The 20,627-nt window shown below is 44.4% G+C and overlaps 1 protein-coding gene and 1 long non-coding RNA gene across 2 annotated transcripts in view; one reads left to right on the top strand and one right to left on the bottom strand.

Moving 5' to 3' along the window:
• The window catches only part of STOM (stomatin), a 38,933-nt gene that overhangs the window by 6,880 nt on the left and 11,426 nt on the right, over positions 1-20,627 (bottom strand). Inside the window, exons 2-4 of the mRNA XM_054997799.1 lie at positions 18,621-18,724; positions 12,773-12,845; positions 8,767-8,849 (exon numbers count right to left, since the gene is read on the bottom strand). Of these exons, the coding sequence (XP_054853774.1) occupies positions 8,767-8,849; positions 12,773-12,845; positions 18,621-18,724 (260 nt within the window). The remainder of the gene's footprint in view (positions 1-8,766; positions 8,850-12,772; positions 12,846-18,620; positions 18,725-20,627) is intronic.
• Positions 13,767-18,717, top strand: LOC129342172 (uncharacterized). Its single transcript, XR_008598208.1, has 4 exons — positions 13,767-13,864; positions 13,973-14,087; positions 17,558-17,749; positions 18,631-18,717. It is a non-coding gene; the product is annotated as an uncharacterized LOC129342172 (long non-coding RNA).

Here is a 20,627-nt window from a genome sequence, read left to right as displayed (position 1 = left end):
ACATCCCAAGGTCCATAGTTTTGCTATGACTGTTGTCTGTTTTTGCTATGACTGTTGTCATGCAAAACTTAAAAGGACCTGCATATTTGTGGCAAGAATTTTAATAATAATCGGTGCTATTAAAACAAGAACATTGGGTTCCTGCTAATGCCTTACAATCTAACATGCAATGCCCGGAAGGGATTTTTTTTTAGGAGCAATTAAAATGAAGAACAGTATGCTGGCGCAGATTACTCTACTAATCTCAGTCACTTTTACCAGAAAGCATCAGGCTTCTCTAGCAGCTTAAAAACAGAGCCAAGATTGGGAAGAGGAAAACCGGGGTGGGGAGAGGAGAACTGAAAGAAAGAAATGAAATAATAATGTTTCTCCCTTCCACAAGGGCAAAGGAACTTCCAGTGCAATCGTATTCGTAAACAGAGTTACACTTTTCTGAGACAATTGACATTTAATGCTCTAGAATGCACCATTGACATCCTTCAAAAGGCGGCCGTATTTCTTTGTTTGTATGCACTGATTCTGGAAACACTGAAATAATAGTGCAAAGTACGAGTGGGAAGAGCTAACTCTCAGGCTGCCTCCCTGTCCTGAAAACACACAGCTCTCAAACGGATCTACAGATAATTAAACTAAACAGATCGTATGGTTGATCTCAGGGCTAAGGTAGCAAAGCAATTCCTCTGACGAGAGCTGCAGAGCATAACCACACCCAGCCTAACCACCCCTGCCTGGAAAGGGAGGATGCATCAGTTGAGCAGGAGCTCTGCCCAAATGGGTTTTATAACCTATCTTATTTATTTATAAGACAAATATCCTAAATCTCTCTTCAAATACCAAGATAGCTTAAAACAATTAAGTAAGTGCTCCTCTTTCAACTTCAGTCATAAATAGAAACTGGAATAAAATCTATTAAATAATCAACTAAAAAACCACCCCAGTTAAACCAACAATAAAAGGCTTGACAGTATTTTAAAAGGCAGAACGAATCACAGGCCCTCCAGGTTAAGCGTGTCTTTAGACTATGCCAGAATGTCCCCAAAGGGGGTAGTAGTGCCATCTGCATCTCTGTGGAGTAGGAATTCTGCAGTCCCAGGGGAGGGAGTTGAAGAAACACTTACCAGGGGCAGCTGCGGGTACCTGTCAACTTTACATCTAATAGAGTGGGCTCCTAAAGCACAGCACCAGCAAGTGACCTTAGGTCCTGAGCAGATTTCGTATGGGTGGAGATCTGTCATGTCCTTGGGGAGGGACAAGCCATTTGGGGCTTTACAGATCAAACATCACACATGGAATTGGGCCTGAACACAAATCAGAAACCAATGCCGTTTCTGGCCTTACACGCTCACTGAGGAGAAATCTTGTGTAAAAACTCTAGCTGCCAAATTTTGTGTCAACTAAGATTTCTGGACCGTCTTCAAAGGAATATGACCGTAACCTAAACTAGATATCACTGTGGCATTTGTTGTAAAAAATTAACCTATCACTCCTTGTCACCTGAAACATAAATCATCTACCATTCCTCAGATCTTGTGTTCTGTGTGTACCCAAGAGGGAAGCCTTGTTTCCTTTTCATGTGATTCCCTCTAAGCAAAGCACATAGGGAGGGACAAGAATGACAGCTGAGTCAGCACTCAATTTGTGGATATATGTAGCTACAGGAAAAAAACTCACTGACAGTAACCAGAAATGGCCCCCTGGTTTGCATGTGAGCTGTGGGTGCTGGCCTGATTCAGAACCATGGCTAAATCCTTTGGAGGTTAAAAGGTGTGGTGGCACCAGACAAGTTGCCAACAGTCTCTCAGGCACTTTTCAAGGAGACAAAAGATGTCACTCTTTGTTGTAGAAGGCTGTTTGGGATTCATAAACAGCACCCTGCAAGAAGGGAGCAGCAAACAGCTCATTTGTTATTTATACTATGCATATGCATGGCATTACAAAGAATAACACAAGCAAATGTGTCTCTGTCCCAAGGAACTTACCACCTAATTTTAGACGTGGGAGGCAGTAATGGAAGTATACAAATTCATGGACGAGAGGTCCATCAATGGGGGGGAGGGGCTTGAAAGAACAGAGGGAGGCCTTGGCCTCTTTCTACTCCTGCTTGTAGCTCAGTGTGAGAGCACATATTTGGCATCCAGAAGGCCCAAGGCTCAATCTCTGGCACCTTCAGTTAAAAGGTCACAAAGCTGCAGATGCTGGAAAAGGTACTCTGCCCATGATCTTAAGAACTACTACCAGTCAGAGGAAGGTAATAGTAGACAAGACAGACTGATGCTCTGACTCAGTATATGATGCCTGGCTCAAGAGCAGAAGGAACAGCAGAACCACCTCGGAACCTGCCCTACTGAAATCTTTCAACATTTTGAATACTGAAGGCCACCTACTTATGGAAGGAGACATGACTCAGTCATAGAACAACACATTTTACATGCAGGAAGTCTCAGACATTTCCAGTTACAAATTCTGAGGTAAGCAGATGTTGGGAAAGACCTTTCTCCACCAGATGCCCTGGAGAGCTGCTGGCAGCCAGTGCAGAGCAAAACTCTTCAACCTCGATGAGCTTGGGGGCATTTTTGGAATTTTGAGACAAGAGAGTGGGCAACACCACAAAATGGCTGCCATAGGAGGTGATACTGATCACAAAATGGCTGCCACGGTGGGCAACTACAAAAGGCTGTGAGAGCCAAAGCCAAGTATCCTCTTATGCTGGCGGGGGGGCAGCTATTTCAGAATGGGTGCCACTACCCACCAACCCAAAGGCATGATTCCTGAGGTATTCTGAAGATTTCCTGCTCCAGTGAGAAAAAAGCCAGGACTGGCTCCTTGCTTGAGGAAAGAAACAAGCAGGTACCAAGAAACACATCAGCATAGGGTTGCCAGCTCCAACTTAGGAAATTCCTGGAGATCTGGAGGGTGAAACCTGGAGAAACCTGGAGAAAGTGAGGTTTGGGGAGGGAAAGGACCCTGGCATGGCATAATTCCATAGAGTCCACCCCCCAAAGTAGCCATCTTCTCCAGGGGAACTGATCTCTGTGGAAGGAAGGAGGCATGGTGGATCCACAGACTTTGCACTGTTGAACCTAAGGGACTAAACTTAAACTGTGACTTTACTGCCTTTTTGTGAGGACGGATCAGGACTCTGGTGCTTTAAATTACTTTCAATGCCTTCAGGCTTGATGGTACTTAAGAATTTACGTTCTATTCGGCTGTGCTTACGCCTGAGAGCGAGCCGCCATTATGCTTTTGATTTGGAATACTTGTGAATTGTGTCTGTAAAAAGTGAGTATATGTTTACAAGATGTGGTGGGAATATGTGCAATATTGGAATGGATCATTGATTGTTATTTTGTATTTTTCAGTTGTAACTGCTTGGAAGAAGAAGAATCCGATACGGGATGTTCATTTGCTAGCTAACCCGTTGCGGTTGCAATTTGATTGGTTTCAGCAGTTAGCGATTGGATTTATTGTTCTATGACCTTATTGGCATTGTGATTTATTTTTGCAATAACTGTTGCACATACTTGTAATTGTATTTGGTTGTATTCATTGTTCCAAATCGGACTTAGTACATAGCCTAATAAGTACTCTAGGGCAGTCTGTGTTACCCCTTCTTCGGACGTGGTGGAGAGGTGTTCACCGGGGCTTCCCTAAAGAGCTGTATTGATTGTGATATAGGAATGTTTATTGCACTTATTGTATAATTCACTCTGATAGAATTGTTTTAAATACACTTTTTGATATTTTCCTAGTCAGTCGGCCACGGCTTCTGCTTTTCCTCTTCTATATACGTGGCTCTCTCGTTGGGGTTTGTACTACCTGGAGGCTGGCAACCCTACATCAGTGACTGCCCCACTGGGGATCTCTGCTAGAGACAGAGCTGCCAGGTCCAGGATGGAAAATTCCTGGAGGTTTTGGGGGTGCAGCCTGCAGTGGGTGGGGTTTGGGAGGGGAGGGGCCTCAGTGGGGTATAATGCCATAGAGTTCACCCTTCAGAGCAGCCATTTTCTCCAGGGGAACTGGTCTCTGTCACCTGGAGATCAGTTGTAATTTCAGGACATCTCCAGCTTCCACCTGGAGTCTGGCAACCCTAGTTAGAGAGAATACTCAGCTAGCTGGGTTGCTAATGTAAAATAGCAAAGTATGGCTATATATAGTAGTAAAATACCAAAGTATGGATATATAAAGCTGCCTTAATATAATGTATGCATTTTGATCATTTACAGAGTCACATAAGCAAAACAAGATAGATCCCTGTCCCAATGATCTTACAATGCAGATTTTGATAGCAGGAGAAGGGTGGGAGCCAATAGATGGATGTGAGGTTCTGGATACAGTAACCCATACTTGGATTTTGTTTTAGTTGGAAATGAGTCTTAACTGGTAAGGTCCAACCAAGACTTTGTGGAGAACATGGGCTCTGAAGAAAAACCAGAAGGAAACAGTGAAAAATGTGCAAATAAAAAAAGATTGGAGGGAACCAAAATAAATGTGGTCAAAATGCTGTAGATGCCACAAAGTGCAGAATCCCAGCTTGCTTGATGCAGGGCATCAATAGCCCTGATAATAAATTTACTCTCTCTCTCCCCCCTTTCCATTAATAATAATAAAAAAGAGTCTTTCCTCAAGCAATTAGATTTTCTTCCTGCCGTATTTCATTTGCTAGTAAATACAACACAAACAGATCTCAGGATGATCTAATTATGCTGCTGGCAGGGAATGCTGGATTTCATTTACTGGGTTTCGAAGGGAGGGGGGAAGATGCTACAGCTGGCCAAATTGCTCACAGGGCAAAAAGGCTCTCTCTTCAGCATAGCCTCACTTGGGAGGGAAGGGTCGTGGTGGAAAAGAAAGGCACTGCAACAGAGGAGAGGGAGGTAGCTATGACAGGGGTGGGAAACAATAACAGGGCCCAGAATTTGGCAGGTGGGAGAAGGTGGGCATGATGTGGAGGGAGAAGGGTGCCAGAAAGATCCTCTGTGCCCAGGGCTCCATAAAACCCGCAGCAGGTCTTGGAGGGCCTCAAATTGAGCAGACCTGATAGTAAAAAGGGGAGAGAAACAATCTCAAGAAGTCTAGTGGCTTTTGAAAGGGACAGTGTTCTACAAAGAAGGAAGGAGAGCTGCCAGCTTGCACCCCAGAGATTATCTTTTTAAAATATGCTGCTGAGTCAGGAATTGAGGCTTCTCTTGCATGCTCCTTCCTTGCCTCTTGTGCAATGCACGCACTTGGTGTCCTGCTTACGATAGCAAGAGAGAAATCAGAGAGAAGCCAAAAAGTCCAGGGAAAAGCTACAAGGGCCACACTCCAGCAGCCAAGTTAAAAGGGAAAGGGGGTGAGCTCCAGGTTGCGGTGTGGCAACCTGATAAGCAAGTAACTAGGTTAAGCAGAAAAGTGCCATCGAGTCCCAGTTGACTTTGGGTGACCCCCCCCCCCCGCTACGGTTTTCAAGGCAACAGACAAACAGAGGTGGTTTGCCACTGCCTGCCTCTGCATAACAACCCTGAACTTCCTTGCTGGTCTCCCATCCAAGTACTAACCAGGGCTGATCCAGCACAGTTTCTGAGATCTGACAAGACAGGGCCAACATGGGCCATCCAAATTAGAGCAGAGAAGGGTTAGTGGGGGAAAACCTGATGAGAGGGAGGTGGTTTCAGCCACGCATATTCCTTCTGATCAGAGATGGCAAAGCTAACACCCCCACAGAATTCACAAACAGGGCGTCAGGGGAAAACAACTATCCGCAAACCTAACAGTGTGATCCTACTCCCGTCTAAGCCCAGTGATTTCAGTGGACTGAGACTGGAGTAATCCTTCTTAGAACTGCACTGTAAGTGTCATTAGACATAATGTCTCTGCTGCTGCCAATGTGCCGCTACTAGGTTCCCTCCCACCCACCTTTTTCTTCCTGGCCCTTCTGCTTTTCTTTCCATTAGATTAAAAACTGTGTGCAAAGTTAAAGGCCTTGCGGTTGCACAACAGTATCTGAGTCTCTTATCACCACTAATTCCCACTGGCCCTCGATGACTATCAAGCTGCCCAGCCCTGGATTAGATGCCCTTCAAGCCAGGGGCTGATTCACTCCTGTGTGTTGCTGCCTTAATGACGGGGCTTAAGGAACAACCACAGATCAAAGCACCAAAGGCAAGGCTCCCTGGTGACTTCACAAAGCTGTTCTTTGCAGGGTTTTCAGTCACATATTCAGCCGGGCTGTTTCCATGTGGATGTTTGGCTGTGATTTGGCATCCTTACCACAATGGTGTTTTCAGGAGCATCCACATAAAGTCATCTGTATTTGTCCTTCTTCCCTTGCTCTAATGTGATTGTTCCCAAGCTTGTTTTGGTACAAGTGTTTTGGTAAAAACACCTTTTGATGTTGTGTGGAATGGAAGGTGGCCATCTTTGCAAGCCTCGCCCACATAGGTGCCACTTTTCCTGCCTCAGCCTCAACAGCCGCCACCCCCCTGTACACATGCATGCGTGTGCACGCGTGCACACACACAGGAGAAATCTCAAGTGGATCAATTGTGGTCTGTGCTAATTAAGAAGATGGCTGCGTTATACAGACTCCGTCTCTCTCACCAAATGTTGGGATTTTGTGCTTGGCAATTGTGTCATAACAAAAGTAGCATTCTTTTATGAAGGAGAAAACAAGGTGGGGACAGCCTCCCCCCAAACTCCCACAATTTCCATGAAAATCTGTTGCTTTCCCCCTCAAAACAAAAACCCACAAGCACAATTTAATCTAATTGGGGGGAAAAAAACCAAACAAATCAAGGCGCCAAGACAAAAGAAGGAAGTAGGCGGATAGGTCAGCAACAGCAAACACATTATGCCTAATGATTATTAGGTTTCCAGACAATTAATCTTTTCCCAGTTCTGTGACAGCTACTGCCGACACAAACCATCGCTGGTGACTGGCAGGCCTGCTGACTGGATCGAAAATGAGACCCATCGATCCGGTTATTGCAAGCTGTCTGTTTTGACAGAGAGGCTGGAGAGTTTGCAAATGGTACAGTTAAACCAAACAGGAGCCTTTCTACAGTGGAAATGAGAATTCTTTGTAGAATGCAAGGCCCGGAAGCACATGCCCAGATTTAATTCAAGGGGCATGTTAACACTAAAGACATGATCTGGTTTCATAAGAACAGAAGGACATTTTCATAATTGCCACGCTGGGTCAAACCAAGCTCAGCATTCTGTCTTCAACAGGGGACAGTGAGATGCTGCTTAGAGCTCAAAACAGGAGTGTGATGACAGCGAAACTGTTCCCAGCATGTCCCCCAACATCTGATTCTGAGACCCAAGCGACAAGTGACGAATGACACTTGCCTGGCAAGTGAACAGACTCACGTGTGTAATTCGTCACTTGTAGCTTGGCTCTCACAGATAGCCTAGCTTAGGGTAAAGAGGCTTCATTTAGCTCTAAAGTAGGGCCAAGCTACAAGTGATGAATGACACTTGAACGGCAAGTGTATTTCTCCCTTTTCACTTGCCCTCCACTTGCGCTCCACTTGCCGTTCAAGTGTCATTCGTCACTTGTAGCTTGGCCCATAGACAAATTGATCATCTACCCATTTGGGCAACCTCCCTTTTTAAAAAACAAAACCATCCAAGACACCACATCTTGTGGCAGTGAACTCCTTAAATTAATTTACGATCCTCATGAAAAAGTCCTTTTCTCGGGTTCCTCCTGGAATGAACACTGATCTTCACATGAACTCGAACACATGAAACTGCCTTATCCTATGTCAGACTGCTGGTCTATCAAGGTTAGTACTCTCTATTCAGACTGGCAGCAGCTCTCAAACATCTCAGGCACGTCACCTGCTACTTAATCCTTTTAACTGGAGAGGACAAAGAAGGAATCCAGGACCTTGTGTGTGCAAAACAAATGCTCTACCCTCGCCTCAAGGAGTTTCAGGAAACAAAAATAAAAAAGCACTTTGTTGAACAGTGTCTTTTAGTTACCTGGCAACCACAAATTGCTGAATAATCTCTTTCCTGAAACCATGAACAAAGCAGAGAGTGGGACTGTAACAATGTATGGAAATGTATGTTGTGGGACCAGCATGTCCTGAAGACTATGACTGATTCCGCACACGTTGGATAATGCACTTTCAATGCACTTTATCAATTGTTTGAGGTGGATTTTTTGTTCCGCACACAAAAAAATCCGTTCCAAATGATCTATAAAGAGGATTGGAAGTGCATTATCCAACGTGTGCGGAATCAGCCATCGGTAACCATTTCCACACATTCCACACACACCCCGCCAATGATACAGGTTCCAATTCTGATGATTGACAGGGTTACCCCATTCAAATCATGAGAAGGCCCCTGTGTATCTTTAAGAAATGCACACAAACAGACATGATATGGAAGATTTTCAATTGGATCTCTCAACATTTTAGTTTTACATAGAAACTACTGCTAGGGGTGCTCCCTAACTGGAGAGAGGTAACAGCATTGGAAGTGTTTTGCCCTTCCCTCCCAGCGCAAGTTCCCCAGACTAGACCATTCCTTCTGATCCCAAGAATTCCCTCTAAAGTAAACAGAAAGAAACTTGGTTGGAGTTCTGAAATTCAGATGGCAAGAGAGGGGAAGAAAAAGGAAAGAGAGATCACACCCATTAGCTTTGTTTAGTATCCTATAAACAAAGTTACACCTTTTCAAGTTCATTGTAGTCAATGGGCTCAGAAGGGTGTAACTCCACTCAGGATTGCACTATAGGAGAAGAAGGCAACCCAGGAAGGGGAAAATACGTACTTCTTGTGGAGGTATGTCGAAGGATATCGTCCGCATGTCCACTTTGATAATGTTGTCTGTACAAGGCAAAACAAAAAAAAGGCCTGTGGGAAAGAAAAATACAGACATGAAACATGGTGGCCATGGGATATCCATGATAAGTGAACATATGAGTGTAAACCTTTTGCCGCTAAAGCAGGGGCCGCAGTTCCTGCCCAACATGAGCACATTTACTTTCTCCTCTTCTTGCTTTAAAATACTGTTCCAGTCTTTGAACACAGGCATCCCCTTTTTCATTAAACAGGAAACTAATCAGTTTGGCCGAGGGTAAGGCGGACTATAAAGAGACTATTAAAATATTGAAAGGCAATTTTGTCCTACTAACAATTTTCTGCTGGAAAAATATCAATTCCACCTCAGAGATGAAAGGGAAGTGTATCAGAATTCCTTGCAGTTTTGAAGAAGCAGGCAGCCTTCTGTAAGTTTTGAGGGGTTCTCAAAAGAAGCTTTGAGAGATTATTTTGTTTTTTGGAGTCAGGAACTCCAAGTTGAAAGAAACAGACAGACAGACAGACTATTAAATGTGTTGCAGAAAAGATCTGCCCCAAGAAGAAAGAAGAGGTTGCTGTCATATTTGAATCCACCCAAATGAATTATCTGCAGTTTCAGCACAAGCTACAGCCACTGCCAACATGTTTATTGAAAGAGGAGACGATAAAAAAAAACGGCAACAATGCAATCAGGTGCTTCACGACACACAGCAGCAAAGCAGTGTGTGTGTGTGGAAGAGAAATCACGTTTCTGCTGCTCAAAAATATCATATCAGCCTGAAAACTGCGTTTTTATTAACCTGCAGTGCTATAATTGTGGCCTGTGCATAACATATTGCACCCCAAGATACTCAAGGACATCTGCAGAAGAACTGGCTATCAACTACAAGGCAGAGACACCAGATGTGCCACATGTCTGTGGAAGAGCCAGACACTAACCACTCTTATGCCAAGGAGTCAGACACTGAGAGCAGAACCACAAGTGACAAAAGGCACAGATTGGACACTAGTCAGCTTCCCTCAAGTTTTGATGGGAAATGTAGGCATCCTGGTCTTGCAGCTTGGCTCTCTGACTGCTGACCAATGGACTTTTCAACTGTCACTTGTCCAGCATTCCGCCAAGCTGCCTACATTTCCCATCAAAACTTGAGGGAAGCTGGCAAGTGTCCAATCTGTGCCTTTTGTCACTTGTGGTTCTGCTCTGAGTTTCCTGTCTCCACAGGTGCTTAAAAATGCCACAAAGCAAAGACACCCTATTATGTCCAGGTAGAAGTGGATGATTGATGTATTCCAGATGGAGACAGTTATCAGAGTTGCATCATCAGTGTTTCCCAAGGCAATGTGTAAACAATTCTTTTCTGACCACTAATCAGCACTGATGTACTTTTGAAAAATTATAATCAAGGACAAATAAGGGGGAGTAATAATGGAATGGTGAGTTTTTTATTTTTTTAAGATAAGGAGTAGAAAGAGGTTTGAATTCTGCATGTGTTGATTATTAGAAAATATATACACTAATATACACTAAACAGTTTCAATTATTATTCTAACACCTTTAAAGGTTTATGATTTTTGTACTATGTACTTTAATAATCCTTGTAGCACACAGCTTTATATTTGTTTTTCTTGTCCCCTTCCTTCATCCCTCTTTTTCTGTATTTTCTTTTTGCAATAATAAAATTATATATATTATTATATATTAAAGGACAAATAAGGGTACTAGGGAAGCTGGCCTAGAACAGTGACATATGTGGAAGGGTGGAGGCAGGGTTACTACTTGACTTAACTTTGGCTGAAAGGAGTGGCTTCCTGTCCTTAGTAGAAATTAGCCACACAGTTTAAAACTGGATTGGAGTACCTTGCTCCAATCGGCGGATATAGCAATGACCTTGACTGAAGAATTTAAGGCTGTGCTTGGTACAAGAATAGGTTTGGTGCAAGTGATAAAAGCCAGACTGTATGTGGCTAAATGGGCAATCCATAAGTTCCACAAAGTCCTACATGAGTAGCAGCTAGAAGAGGCGCAGAAAGAGGAGTGGATTTCTCTGGCAGAGTTCAGTGACTGGGCAGCTGTTATTGTAATGACGGAAAGGTTAGAATATGTGGAGATTATCAGGGCACTACATGGGGCGTCACTCTTATTTCTGGTCAGATGGTGTTTTCCCAGCAGCGCCGAAAGGAACATTTGAGTTTGCAACACAACCCGATGGACGGGCAAGAAAAAAAATCTCAACGTAAACACAGGATTCTGCAGACACATCAAGTTTTGAGGTGCATTTTCAGCCAAGGCAGAACCACAAACCATCAGAACAGCAGAATTTGTAAAAACAATTAAGAAGAACATACAGATTACAGGGGTGGATAGTGTGGTGGTGTACGGCACAGTTCCACTAAAAGCGTTGCTACACCTTTACTCACACTTCCTGTTTTTCTGCTCTGGCCTAGAAGTTTCTGCCTTGGTGGCTGTGGTTAGGACTTTGCTCTGGGCTGAATGACTGGTAATTGTGGTTCTGTTGTTCTTCTAGTCACCTTATCTTTTGTTAGATAGACCTCTCATTATCTTTGTGTGAAGTCAATACATAAAAAATACATATTCAATTTAACCATTGCCAGACCCCTGACCTGGATAGCCCAGGCTAGTCCATTCTCATCAGATCTTGGAAGCTAAGCAGGGTTGGCCCTAGTTAGGACTTAGATGGGAGACCTCTATGGAAGACCACGGTTGTTACGCAGAGAAAGGCAATGGCAAACCATCTCTGAAGTCTCTTGCCTTGAAAACTCTACAGTCGCCATAAGACGCTGTGGCTTGATGGCAGTTTCCACCACCAGCTAGCCTGAGCGCAAACACAAAATATACCTAAATAATTATAATTAAATAAAACCACAAGCTCACAGCAAAGAAAACACTTTCCCATTAGAAAATGACAGTCTGATATATTTTTAAAAATAAACGATCTGCAGATCATGCCAGTGAAATGCCATTGGGGGAGGGGGGAGTGCAAAAGAATGTAAAGGATTTAAACCAGACTCATGTTTTCCTCACACAGAATTTCATTTCAAGCTGGCTCTTAAAAAATCTCCTTTATGTTTCTTTATTAAGTTTCTAGCCTTTAAGAGTATGTGTGTGTGTGGGGGTGCCCTCAAGTCATAGCTGACTTATGATGACCCCTGTTGGGGTTTTAATGTGGGGTTTTAATGGTCTTCGCTGGAGGTCTCCCATCCAATTACAAACCAAGGCCAACCCTGCTTAGCTTCTGAGATCTGATGAGAACAGGCTCATCTGGGCCTGTAAAAGACAAGCTTGAAAATGCAGACGATAAATTTCAAAAGAGCTATTAAGAATGCCCTGAAGAGTTTGACTCCCCTGCCCCTTAACAGCAGGTCCCACACCACCATCTACTGCATTATAAAGTGATTTTGGAATCCATCCACCTTGATATGGAAAACTATTTGCCCTTTAACATGAAACATAAAGACTTGACAGTAGGCAGGGGGTTCCAAAGCTTCTTATTTACTAAACCTGTGCGAAGTGCAAGCAGTGTATGTGTGTGTGTTGGGTGGAAGTGTTTGCTGGGCAAAAGATATAAGGGATGCTTAACCCCCCCCCACCACCAGCTGCCCTTCTACTGTTAACCCTCCCTCTTGACCCCACAACACTCCATGTCAAGGGCTTCAAGAAGTTTTCGCTGATCACATTGAGGAAAAAAACATGGGGGGGGGGGGCGGCGGTGGCTGCCAAGGAACGGAAGCAGAAAGGTCAAATTGATGATCCTGTTCCATTTAATGATACAAATCCAATACTTTGGGGTCTTGACGGAGCTAACCGTGGATGCTTTTTAGGAGCCTGGGCAGAATCTTTTTTAAGTTCTGTGAGAACGTTCGGGGAAGCAGAATTATTTTGTACCAAACCAAGTGCTATCATACTCTTGGCAAGCACAAGAGGTACATCACATTGCTGATCATAACGTAATACTTACCCGGCCCTTTCGCACCTCCTTTTAAGATACGTCCCAGCCGAAAGATGATGGCTCGCTCGTACTCCTTGACTATCTGCAAATTAGAACAATAAGTGAAAAATGTTTAGTCCCACATGTGGAAAAATAAAGTCACCTTTCAGTCTATTTTGTGCTAAGCTTTTGTAAAACATTCACATGTAGCATACACATGATAATATACAGAAAAGAAACTGGACATGTGTCTAATTAGAATGCTGCTGTATCAGAGAACACAAGGGAAGAATAAACAGTTCTGATATTTTATACATAAAATGGCTAAAACTTAAAATGTTCCAGGCAGGGTTATGGGTCAATGTTTGGTTATCTGTCATCTGTTGCTCATATGGGAATAATTTTTGGTTTACTGTAAGAAAGAAATTCAGCATGTGCTGATTGTGGCATACATTTGTTTTGGAAAGCTGTTGCATTTGTTATATTATACAATTGTTAACACTAAAAGCAAGAAACTAAAGGTAAACTAGGAACGCTGTTTGTATATTCACATCAGAGACAGATTTTAAGGAAATAGCCAACATAAGCCTCGTCCTTATTTGAATGGAACAACAAACCATGCTTACGGACCTGGCTTCGAAAGCCCGGTTTTATACTTGGTTTGGAGGCAAAAGAACAAACCACAGCTTGTTGATTTGTCTGACCTGGATGACATAGCGAACTGCAGTTTCTTGGAAAGTCACTATCCCTGAGTCATGCATAAAAAGAAGTATGCATAAGCATGTGGATTTCCAAGGCTCATTCCCGTGGCAATAAACCAAGGTTTGGTGTTATATCAGCCCATGTATCAAAAAAAAAAGCTTCGGCCAAGAAGCTACAGCTGTAATAGCTCAGAGAGAAAGAAAGAGAGAAATGCCTGCTGCACAGATTACGGGTAAATCAACAAGGTTTCTAGGCAACCAATATATATATACATTTGCTCAGGGTGGAAGGTGCAGTGCATTGGAAAGTGGAACAATGGAAATCTGCCGCTGGCACACTCTCAGAGCTAGTTTATACAATCAGAAGAATCAAGCAGGAAAGGACTTCTCTCTACACTGGACTGCTTCAAATGGCAGGATGGTAGCAAAAGTTTAAATTTTCCCCATGAACCTAACTTCCGCCCACTAAGATCAGAAGCATATCAGACAAATAGGCAGGCTCAACTCTTCCCCTCTTTTCTACTTACAGGGATCTCCCCCCACCCATAGAAGGCAGCATTTAAACATGTAACTCATCACTTGTACAATCCAGGAAAAGCTTTCCCGTTGGATTCTGCCAGTTGTGTAAAACAAGAAGGAAAGAGGTAAGATTCTCTTTTTTAAAAATTAAGAATTTTATTAAAGAGACTAGAAACAGAGCCTGTTATGCAAATAAATACAACGGGCTCTAGAAAGCTGGGTCTGGGGAGGGCTGGTGGGGGGTTGGAGGTTGGGAAGGGCTGGCAGGTGGGGGGCAAGGGGGAGTCTGGGGAGAGGTGAGAAGCAGGAGGGGTCTGGGAAGCGATGGCTGGGTGGGAGGCCATGGGGGGTTGGGGAGGGTGGAGAGGTAGGAGGGGTTTGAGGAGGGATGGCAGGTAGGGAGGCAATGGGGGTTTGGGAGGGTGGTGAAGCAGGAGGGGTCTGGGGAGGGATGGCAGGTAGAGGGGCAAGGGGGGTTCTTGGGAGGGCTGAGAGGCAGGAGGGGTGTGGGGAGGGATGGCAGGTAGGGAGGCAATAGGGGTTTGGGGAGGGTGGAGAGGCAGGAGGGGTCTGGGGAGGGATGGCAGGTAGAGGGGCAAGGGGGGTTCTTGGGAGGGCTGAGAGGCAGGAGGGGTGTGGGGAGGGATGGCAGGTAGGGAGGCAATGGGGGTTTGGGGAGGGTGGAGAGGCAGGAGGGGTCTGGGGAGGGATGGCAGGTAGAAGGGCAAGGGGGGTTCTTGGGAGGGCTGAGAGGCAGGAGGGGTGTGGGGAGGGATGGCAGGTAGGGAGGCAATGGGGGTTTGGGGAGGGTGGAGAGGCAGGAGGGGTCTGGGGAGGACTGGCAGGTAGAGGGGCAAGGGGGGTTCTTGGGAGGGCTGAGAGGCAGGAGGGGTGTGGGAAGGGCTGGGAGGCGGGGTGTGGAGCCAGGGAGAGAGAGCAGAGCAGGTTCGCTCTTCCCTCCGCATGCCCGGCTCCAGCAGGCCTCGCAGGGCGATGGGCACATTGCTCATGCCCCATTGCCCTGTCCCTGCTGAAAGCGCCACGGCACAGCGCGGCGGGGCTCAGAGGGAGACAGGCGCTTAGGCTCTGCCCGGTCCCCACCGAGAGCACTGTGGTGCGGCATGGCGCAGCAGGGCTGTGAGGTCGACAGGCGCTTTGCCTCCGCCCAGTCCCCGCCGAGAGCACCGTGGCGTGGCAAGGCTCCAAGGTCGACAGGTGCTTTACCTCCACCCGGTCCCCGCCGAGAGTGGCACGGCGCGGTGGGCCTCTGAGGTCAACGGGCACTTCGCCTCCACCCAATCACCCGGGCTCCACACATCTCTCTTCCTGCGCCACCCTCTTCCTCCAGCTGGGCTACCTAGTCCACACCCTCCATTGGTGGCATTCCACAGCGCGTTTTTATCCTGGTGCGCCATGCAGGCGCACCAGGATAAATTTGCATCGTCGGAAAGACGCTAAAGGAATTATATAGTAGGATAAGATTATCAAGCAACATGGATGAGGCAGGTTTCCAAAACCAACAAGATTATATAAGCATATGTAATCCCATCCATTTTGAGACAGGAATGATACATGGTATTATGCTATTAGGAAGTATGGGAGTGGGGGTGGAGCCTAAAAGAGGAGGAGCTCCTGCAGTAGGTACAGACCCACCCGTCTTCAGAAAAAGGTTATAATTGTCTCTTGTTTTCCCACCAAAAATCGGCTTCCAAACCAGTTCACAATATTCAAAATGACAATTAAAATGTAAGGCAAATGTTTATTTGGTAGGAGATTCTCGGCTGATCTGGATCCAGCCATGATCCAGTTGAACCTGTACTCTGTAGCTATGCTGTTTTATGTATAAGGATGAGGGGAAAATTGACCTCTATCTAAAATGTGCATTGGCTTTGACCACAAAATGCTTTGCACAGTATTTTTATTTACATCCCACAGTTTCTCCCTAATGGAGACCTGAAACAGCTTATCATATCATTTTCCTCTCGGCCATGCTATCCTCACAACAACCACCTTGTGAGGTAGACTAGGCTGAGAGATTGCGACAAGCCCAAGGCTTCCATAGTGGAGCAGGGATTTGAACCTGGTTATTCCAGGTCCTAGTCCAGCTGTTATGTGTGCCAGCATACCTGCCAATATTGTGTTTTGCATTTTGTGCTGATCATAACTGTTTGCTAAAGTTGTATTCTGTTATATCATCTGAGAGCGCGTAAACTGCTAACATGAAATGTACAGGAGAATCAGTTGGGCCTCTCTGTTATCTGTTGAAAATATTTACTTTTACTTTTGTAGCAAGTGTCCTTGGATGCAATCTGCGGGCAGTGAGCGATGTATCTTTTCTCAGAGACTGGGATGATTTCATTCTGTGCTCTGTCTAGCCTAAACGAATCAGTTCCCATGTAACTCTTTGGGGTTTCGTGCCAAAGGACCCAAAGGCGGGAAGTTTCCCTATAATTAGTAGTGCCCTGTTTGAATAGTCACTTCTGCCAATTGCTACCTTTGTGTGAACACCCTGAACTGTATGGATCTCTAATAAAGTTGCTTCAACTGGAACACCTGTGTGTTAACTGTGGAGAATTTGAGGGGACCTAACTGCCAGGGACTGACACCAGCACTCCAACTACTACATTTCTTCCGATCACACTCCTGAAGTAGTGCACAAAAATAATGTATAAATCATTTTAAAACACAGCCAAACCATTAGGAGCAAAATATAAACAGTAAGAGCAGGTTCCCCAAAGTACCATGCAGAAGACAGCAACTCCTCTGTAACTATAGAAGAGGAGAATGATGCAAGCTGCTTTGGGTGCCCGCTGGGGAGAAAGGCAGGCTATAACGAAGTAAATAAACAAATGAAAATAAGTGCTGCTCGGTTCACGTGTGCAGGAGAATGTGGGAGCAGATACGCAGGCAGACTCTTCCGCTGGTAGAACGAATTGCACCGCTTCAGAATGCAGATTGTGTTTTGGAACCCACCCCCATTTTAAAAACTTGTAGCAAATTTTAAAAAAACGGTCCCTGTGCAGCAAGCAAAGTGGAGGGGAGTCTTCTCCCTGCACCGTTAGCTTTCCACTTGCAAGGAATGTATTATGTGAAGGAACATTCATATCTGAAATCAACCACCTGCAGACTGAAATCAAAATCCATTTTACCACCTGAGAGTTCTCTCACCTCACTCTCTTCTGTGTGTATGCCAGGCCTAAACCCAGCCAGAACCAGAACCATCCCAGGGCTATGATCAAGGGTTGGCATGGTTGGGCACCTTCCAGTAAAACCCCTGCTAACCACTCTTGCTCTCTCCAGGAAACAGGAGATTGCCCCGGGGGCTTCTGCAACGTTGTGGGGTGCTTTCCACTTCCTTTATTGCGTGTGTGTGTGAGTGCTGGAAGCAGTGAACTGCAGCTCTTACATGCTCCATTCAGAGAAGCAGACACTAATGGCGCTTGAAGAGGCATGAAGGAATCATGCCTCCCTCCTACCGCAGGAGAGGCAGCAAGAGTGTGAGTTCACGGATGTGCGTGCATGTAGGAGAGTGGCTCGCTTGCTCTGTCACTAACATTTTAAAGGAAAATAATGTTTTTTTTTCTTAAATATGCAGATACCAAGACAGAGATTTCCTATATACAAAACCAAGTGGAAGGATTAAAACATCTCTCCCTTCCCTCCGTGGCACTGAGGCAAACTGAGGCTGAAGAAGCATACAGGGGAAGAGGCTACGGCTCAGTAGAAGAGCCTTTGTTTGGCATGCAGAAGGTCCCAGGTTCAATCCCTGGCATCTCCAAGTGAAAAGGTCAGGCAGCAGGTGATGTGAAAGACCTTGCTTTGAGATCTTGGAGAGCCACTGCCAGTCAGAGTAGTCAGTACTGACCTTGAAAGGTCAAAGGTTTGACTTAAAACCAAGCTACAAGAGACAAATTACACCAGGAGGAGCATGCGAACGACTTCGCAATGTCAGCCAGGAAGCTGAGTTTTAAAAAAGACCATAGATCCAGAGGAGTTAGCCGTGTTAGTCTGTAGTAGCAAAATCAAAAAGAGTCCAGTAGCACCTTTAAGACTAACTAACTTTATTGTAGCATAAGCTTTTGAGAATCACAGTTCTCTTCGTCAGATGCTCAGCTGCTTCTTGCATCTGACGAAAAGAACTGTGATTCTCGAAAGCTTATGCTACAATAAAGTTGGTTAGTCTTAAAGGTGCTACTGGACTCTTTTTGATTTAAAAAAGATCGTAAGACTTTGTCAATTTCCCCTCTCTACAGATTGCTGCTCAGAAGGTTTATTTCCTCTTCACCTCTTAGAAGGGGAGGTGAAACTAACAAAGGCTTCTGGAGGCAAAGAGGAAATTAACAAACCTTCTGAGCAGGGATCTCCCAGGCTCTGTAAAGAGGAGAAATTGACAAAGCCTTCCGATCTCTTTGAAAACTCAGCTTCCCGGCTAACATTGCGACTCCCTTCACATGCTCCTCCTTGTGTAATTCGTCTCTTGTAGCTTAGCTCTTAGTAAAAGGCAGTTTTGTGTGCAGGGACCGAGATGTGTCAAGTTGGAGATTTTATTTTAAAAAGTTTAGTCATTGGCACACCCTCCATTAAGAATGAAAATGCTACTAAACGTTACTTCATTTGAAGTTGATTCCACACCTTGAATGTCTTCCAAGAAAGTTTACCTTTATGCAGAGCCAGATGGAGACAGGAAAAGTTGCCAAGGTCATGATGAAGGAAATGATGACCAGCAGCCAGCCACATACTCCCAGGCCATGATCAGAGCCCTCTGGAGAAGACAGACACAGAAATGGGAGGGGTCAATGCAACTCCACTGAAAATATAATGTGTAAACACACAAGAATCAAGAATTCTTCACCAAGAAACAACTGCAATTCTGGGACTGTACACGTGTAGCTAATAATATATTTGTTTAGTTGGCACAATTGCTTCTGCTTGTAATGGAGAAGATGGATGAATTAAAGTGGACAGGACCTAGTCCTTTGTCCCAGGATATTCAACACCCTCCGTCTTCTATGATTTTGCAAAGTGATGCTCAGCTGCTTCCAAGTTTAACGTTACAAGGGTAAGGACTAGAAACTTGCTTTTCCATCAAAAAGAGTCCAGTAGCACCTTTAAGACTAACCAACTTTATTGTAGCATAAGCTTTCGAGAATCACAGTTCTCTTCGTCAGATGCATTTTCATGCTTTTCCATGTGTGTGTTGTTGCACTTAAAGAAAGCTTAACCATATGAGTTCTGGAAAGTTGATCAAGTTTGTATACACATAAAATGATCTTTCCAGAACAATAAAAAAACCCTCATTTTGGTTTTAGCTGAGCTGGTGTAGCACAAAGGCTCAGAGGATTTTGTGATGCAGGAGGTGCTCAGTTAAAATCATACCTCTGCCGTAAGCTCATTATGGGGCCTTAGGCAAGCCACTGTGTTTCAGCCTCAGTTCTTTCAACTGCAATATGGGGATAATAAAAATGGTCCACCTTATATGGCTGTTGTAAGAATTACAAGAAGAGAATAAGTATGAAGCACTCTGAACACTGAAAGCACCATGCTTTTTAAATGTTTTAAATGTTTTATATGAAATGTTTTAAATTTTTTAATGTTGTTATCCACCCTGAGCCTGCTTGTGGGGAGGGCGGAATATAAATACGATAAAATAAATAAATAAAATAAACAAATGCTGAAACCATGCGTGTTATGCACACAGAAACAGCACAAAACAGGCATTCCCTCCTGCGAGGAAGTGTTTCCAGTTTATTTGCATTAAAAATAATATTTTTACAAAACAATTGCTGCCCAATTAATTTGACCAGTTAAAGAGGTGTCAAAAGCTGCAGCCTCAGTTTTGTTTGGTTTTTTAAAGATACTGAGATACTCAGGATGCTAATTTCCACTCTCCATTCCAGTTTTTGCACAACAGGATATGCACATTCCTTCCATGGAACAGACTGAACAAAATTAAGCCAACTGTTCAAACAAATCTCAACGGTTCTGCATGCATAGAATCTGGCACTGGACAGCCATGTAGAGCTGTTCATTTGCTTAAGCTTTCAGATGAGAAGATCTGTTTGTTTTAAAGTCCCTCTTAAAAGTGGACTTTTGGCATCTATGCCAAATGAAACTGATTGGCAGCAGCTTCAAGGAAGGCAAAATGTACTACTTTACCGAGTATTCTTTATAAAAACACCTGCAACATTCGTTGTAAATCAACATATGGAACTCACTGCCACAAGATCTGGTAGTCCTTAGCTAAGAAACCATTAGACCGATCTATTACGTTTTTATCCCACCCTTCCACTAAGGAGCGCAGGGCAGCCTACATGGTTCTCCGCTCCCTTATTTTCTCCTCACAATGACTCTGTGTAGGCTAAAATGTAGAATGAATGTCTAGCCCAAAATTTCCCAGTGCGGAACTGACAGTTTCCAGTCCAATACACTGCACAAAAAATACACTCTATATCCTGAGATCAGTCCCTTATCAACATTTTGATAGGATTACTGTGTGGAGCATCCACATCCAAAGGTATTATACATTTGGATACCAGATGCTACAGAAAGCCACAGTCTTCAGGTTTGTGAAGTTGGCATCTGGCACATTCAAACAATATTCAACTAGAACCCAAAAACAAAACACACACAAAAAATACCCCAAGCAACAACCTGGAACTAGGAAT

Source organism: Eublepharis macularius, chromosome 14 (assembly GCF_028583425.1).
Source record: "Eublepharis macularius isolate TG4126 chromosome 14, MPM_Emac_v1.0, whole genome shotgun sequence".
Taxonomy (NCBI): domain Eukaryota; kingdom Metazoa; phylum Chordata; class Lepidosauria; order Squamata; family Eublepharidae; genus Eublepharis; species Eublepharis macularius.
Note: the sequence above shows the minus strand (reverse complement) of the source record. Positions and strands in the feature narration are given on the sequence as shown.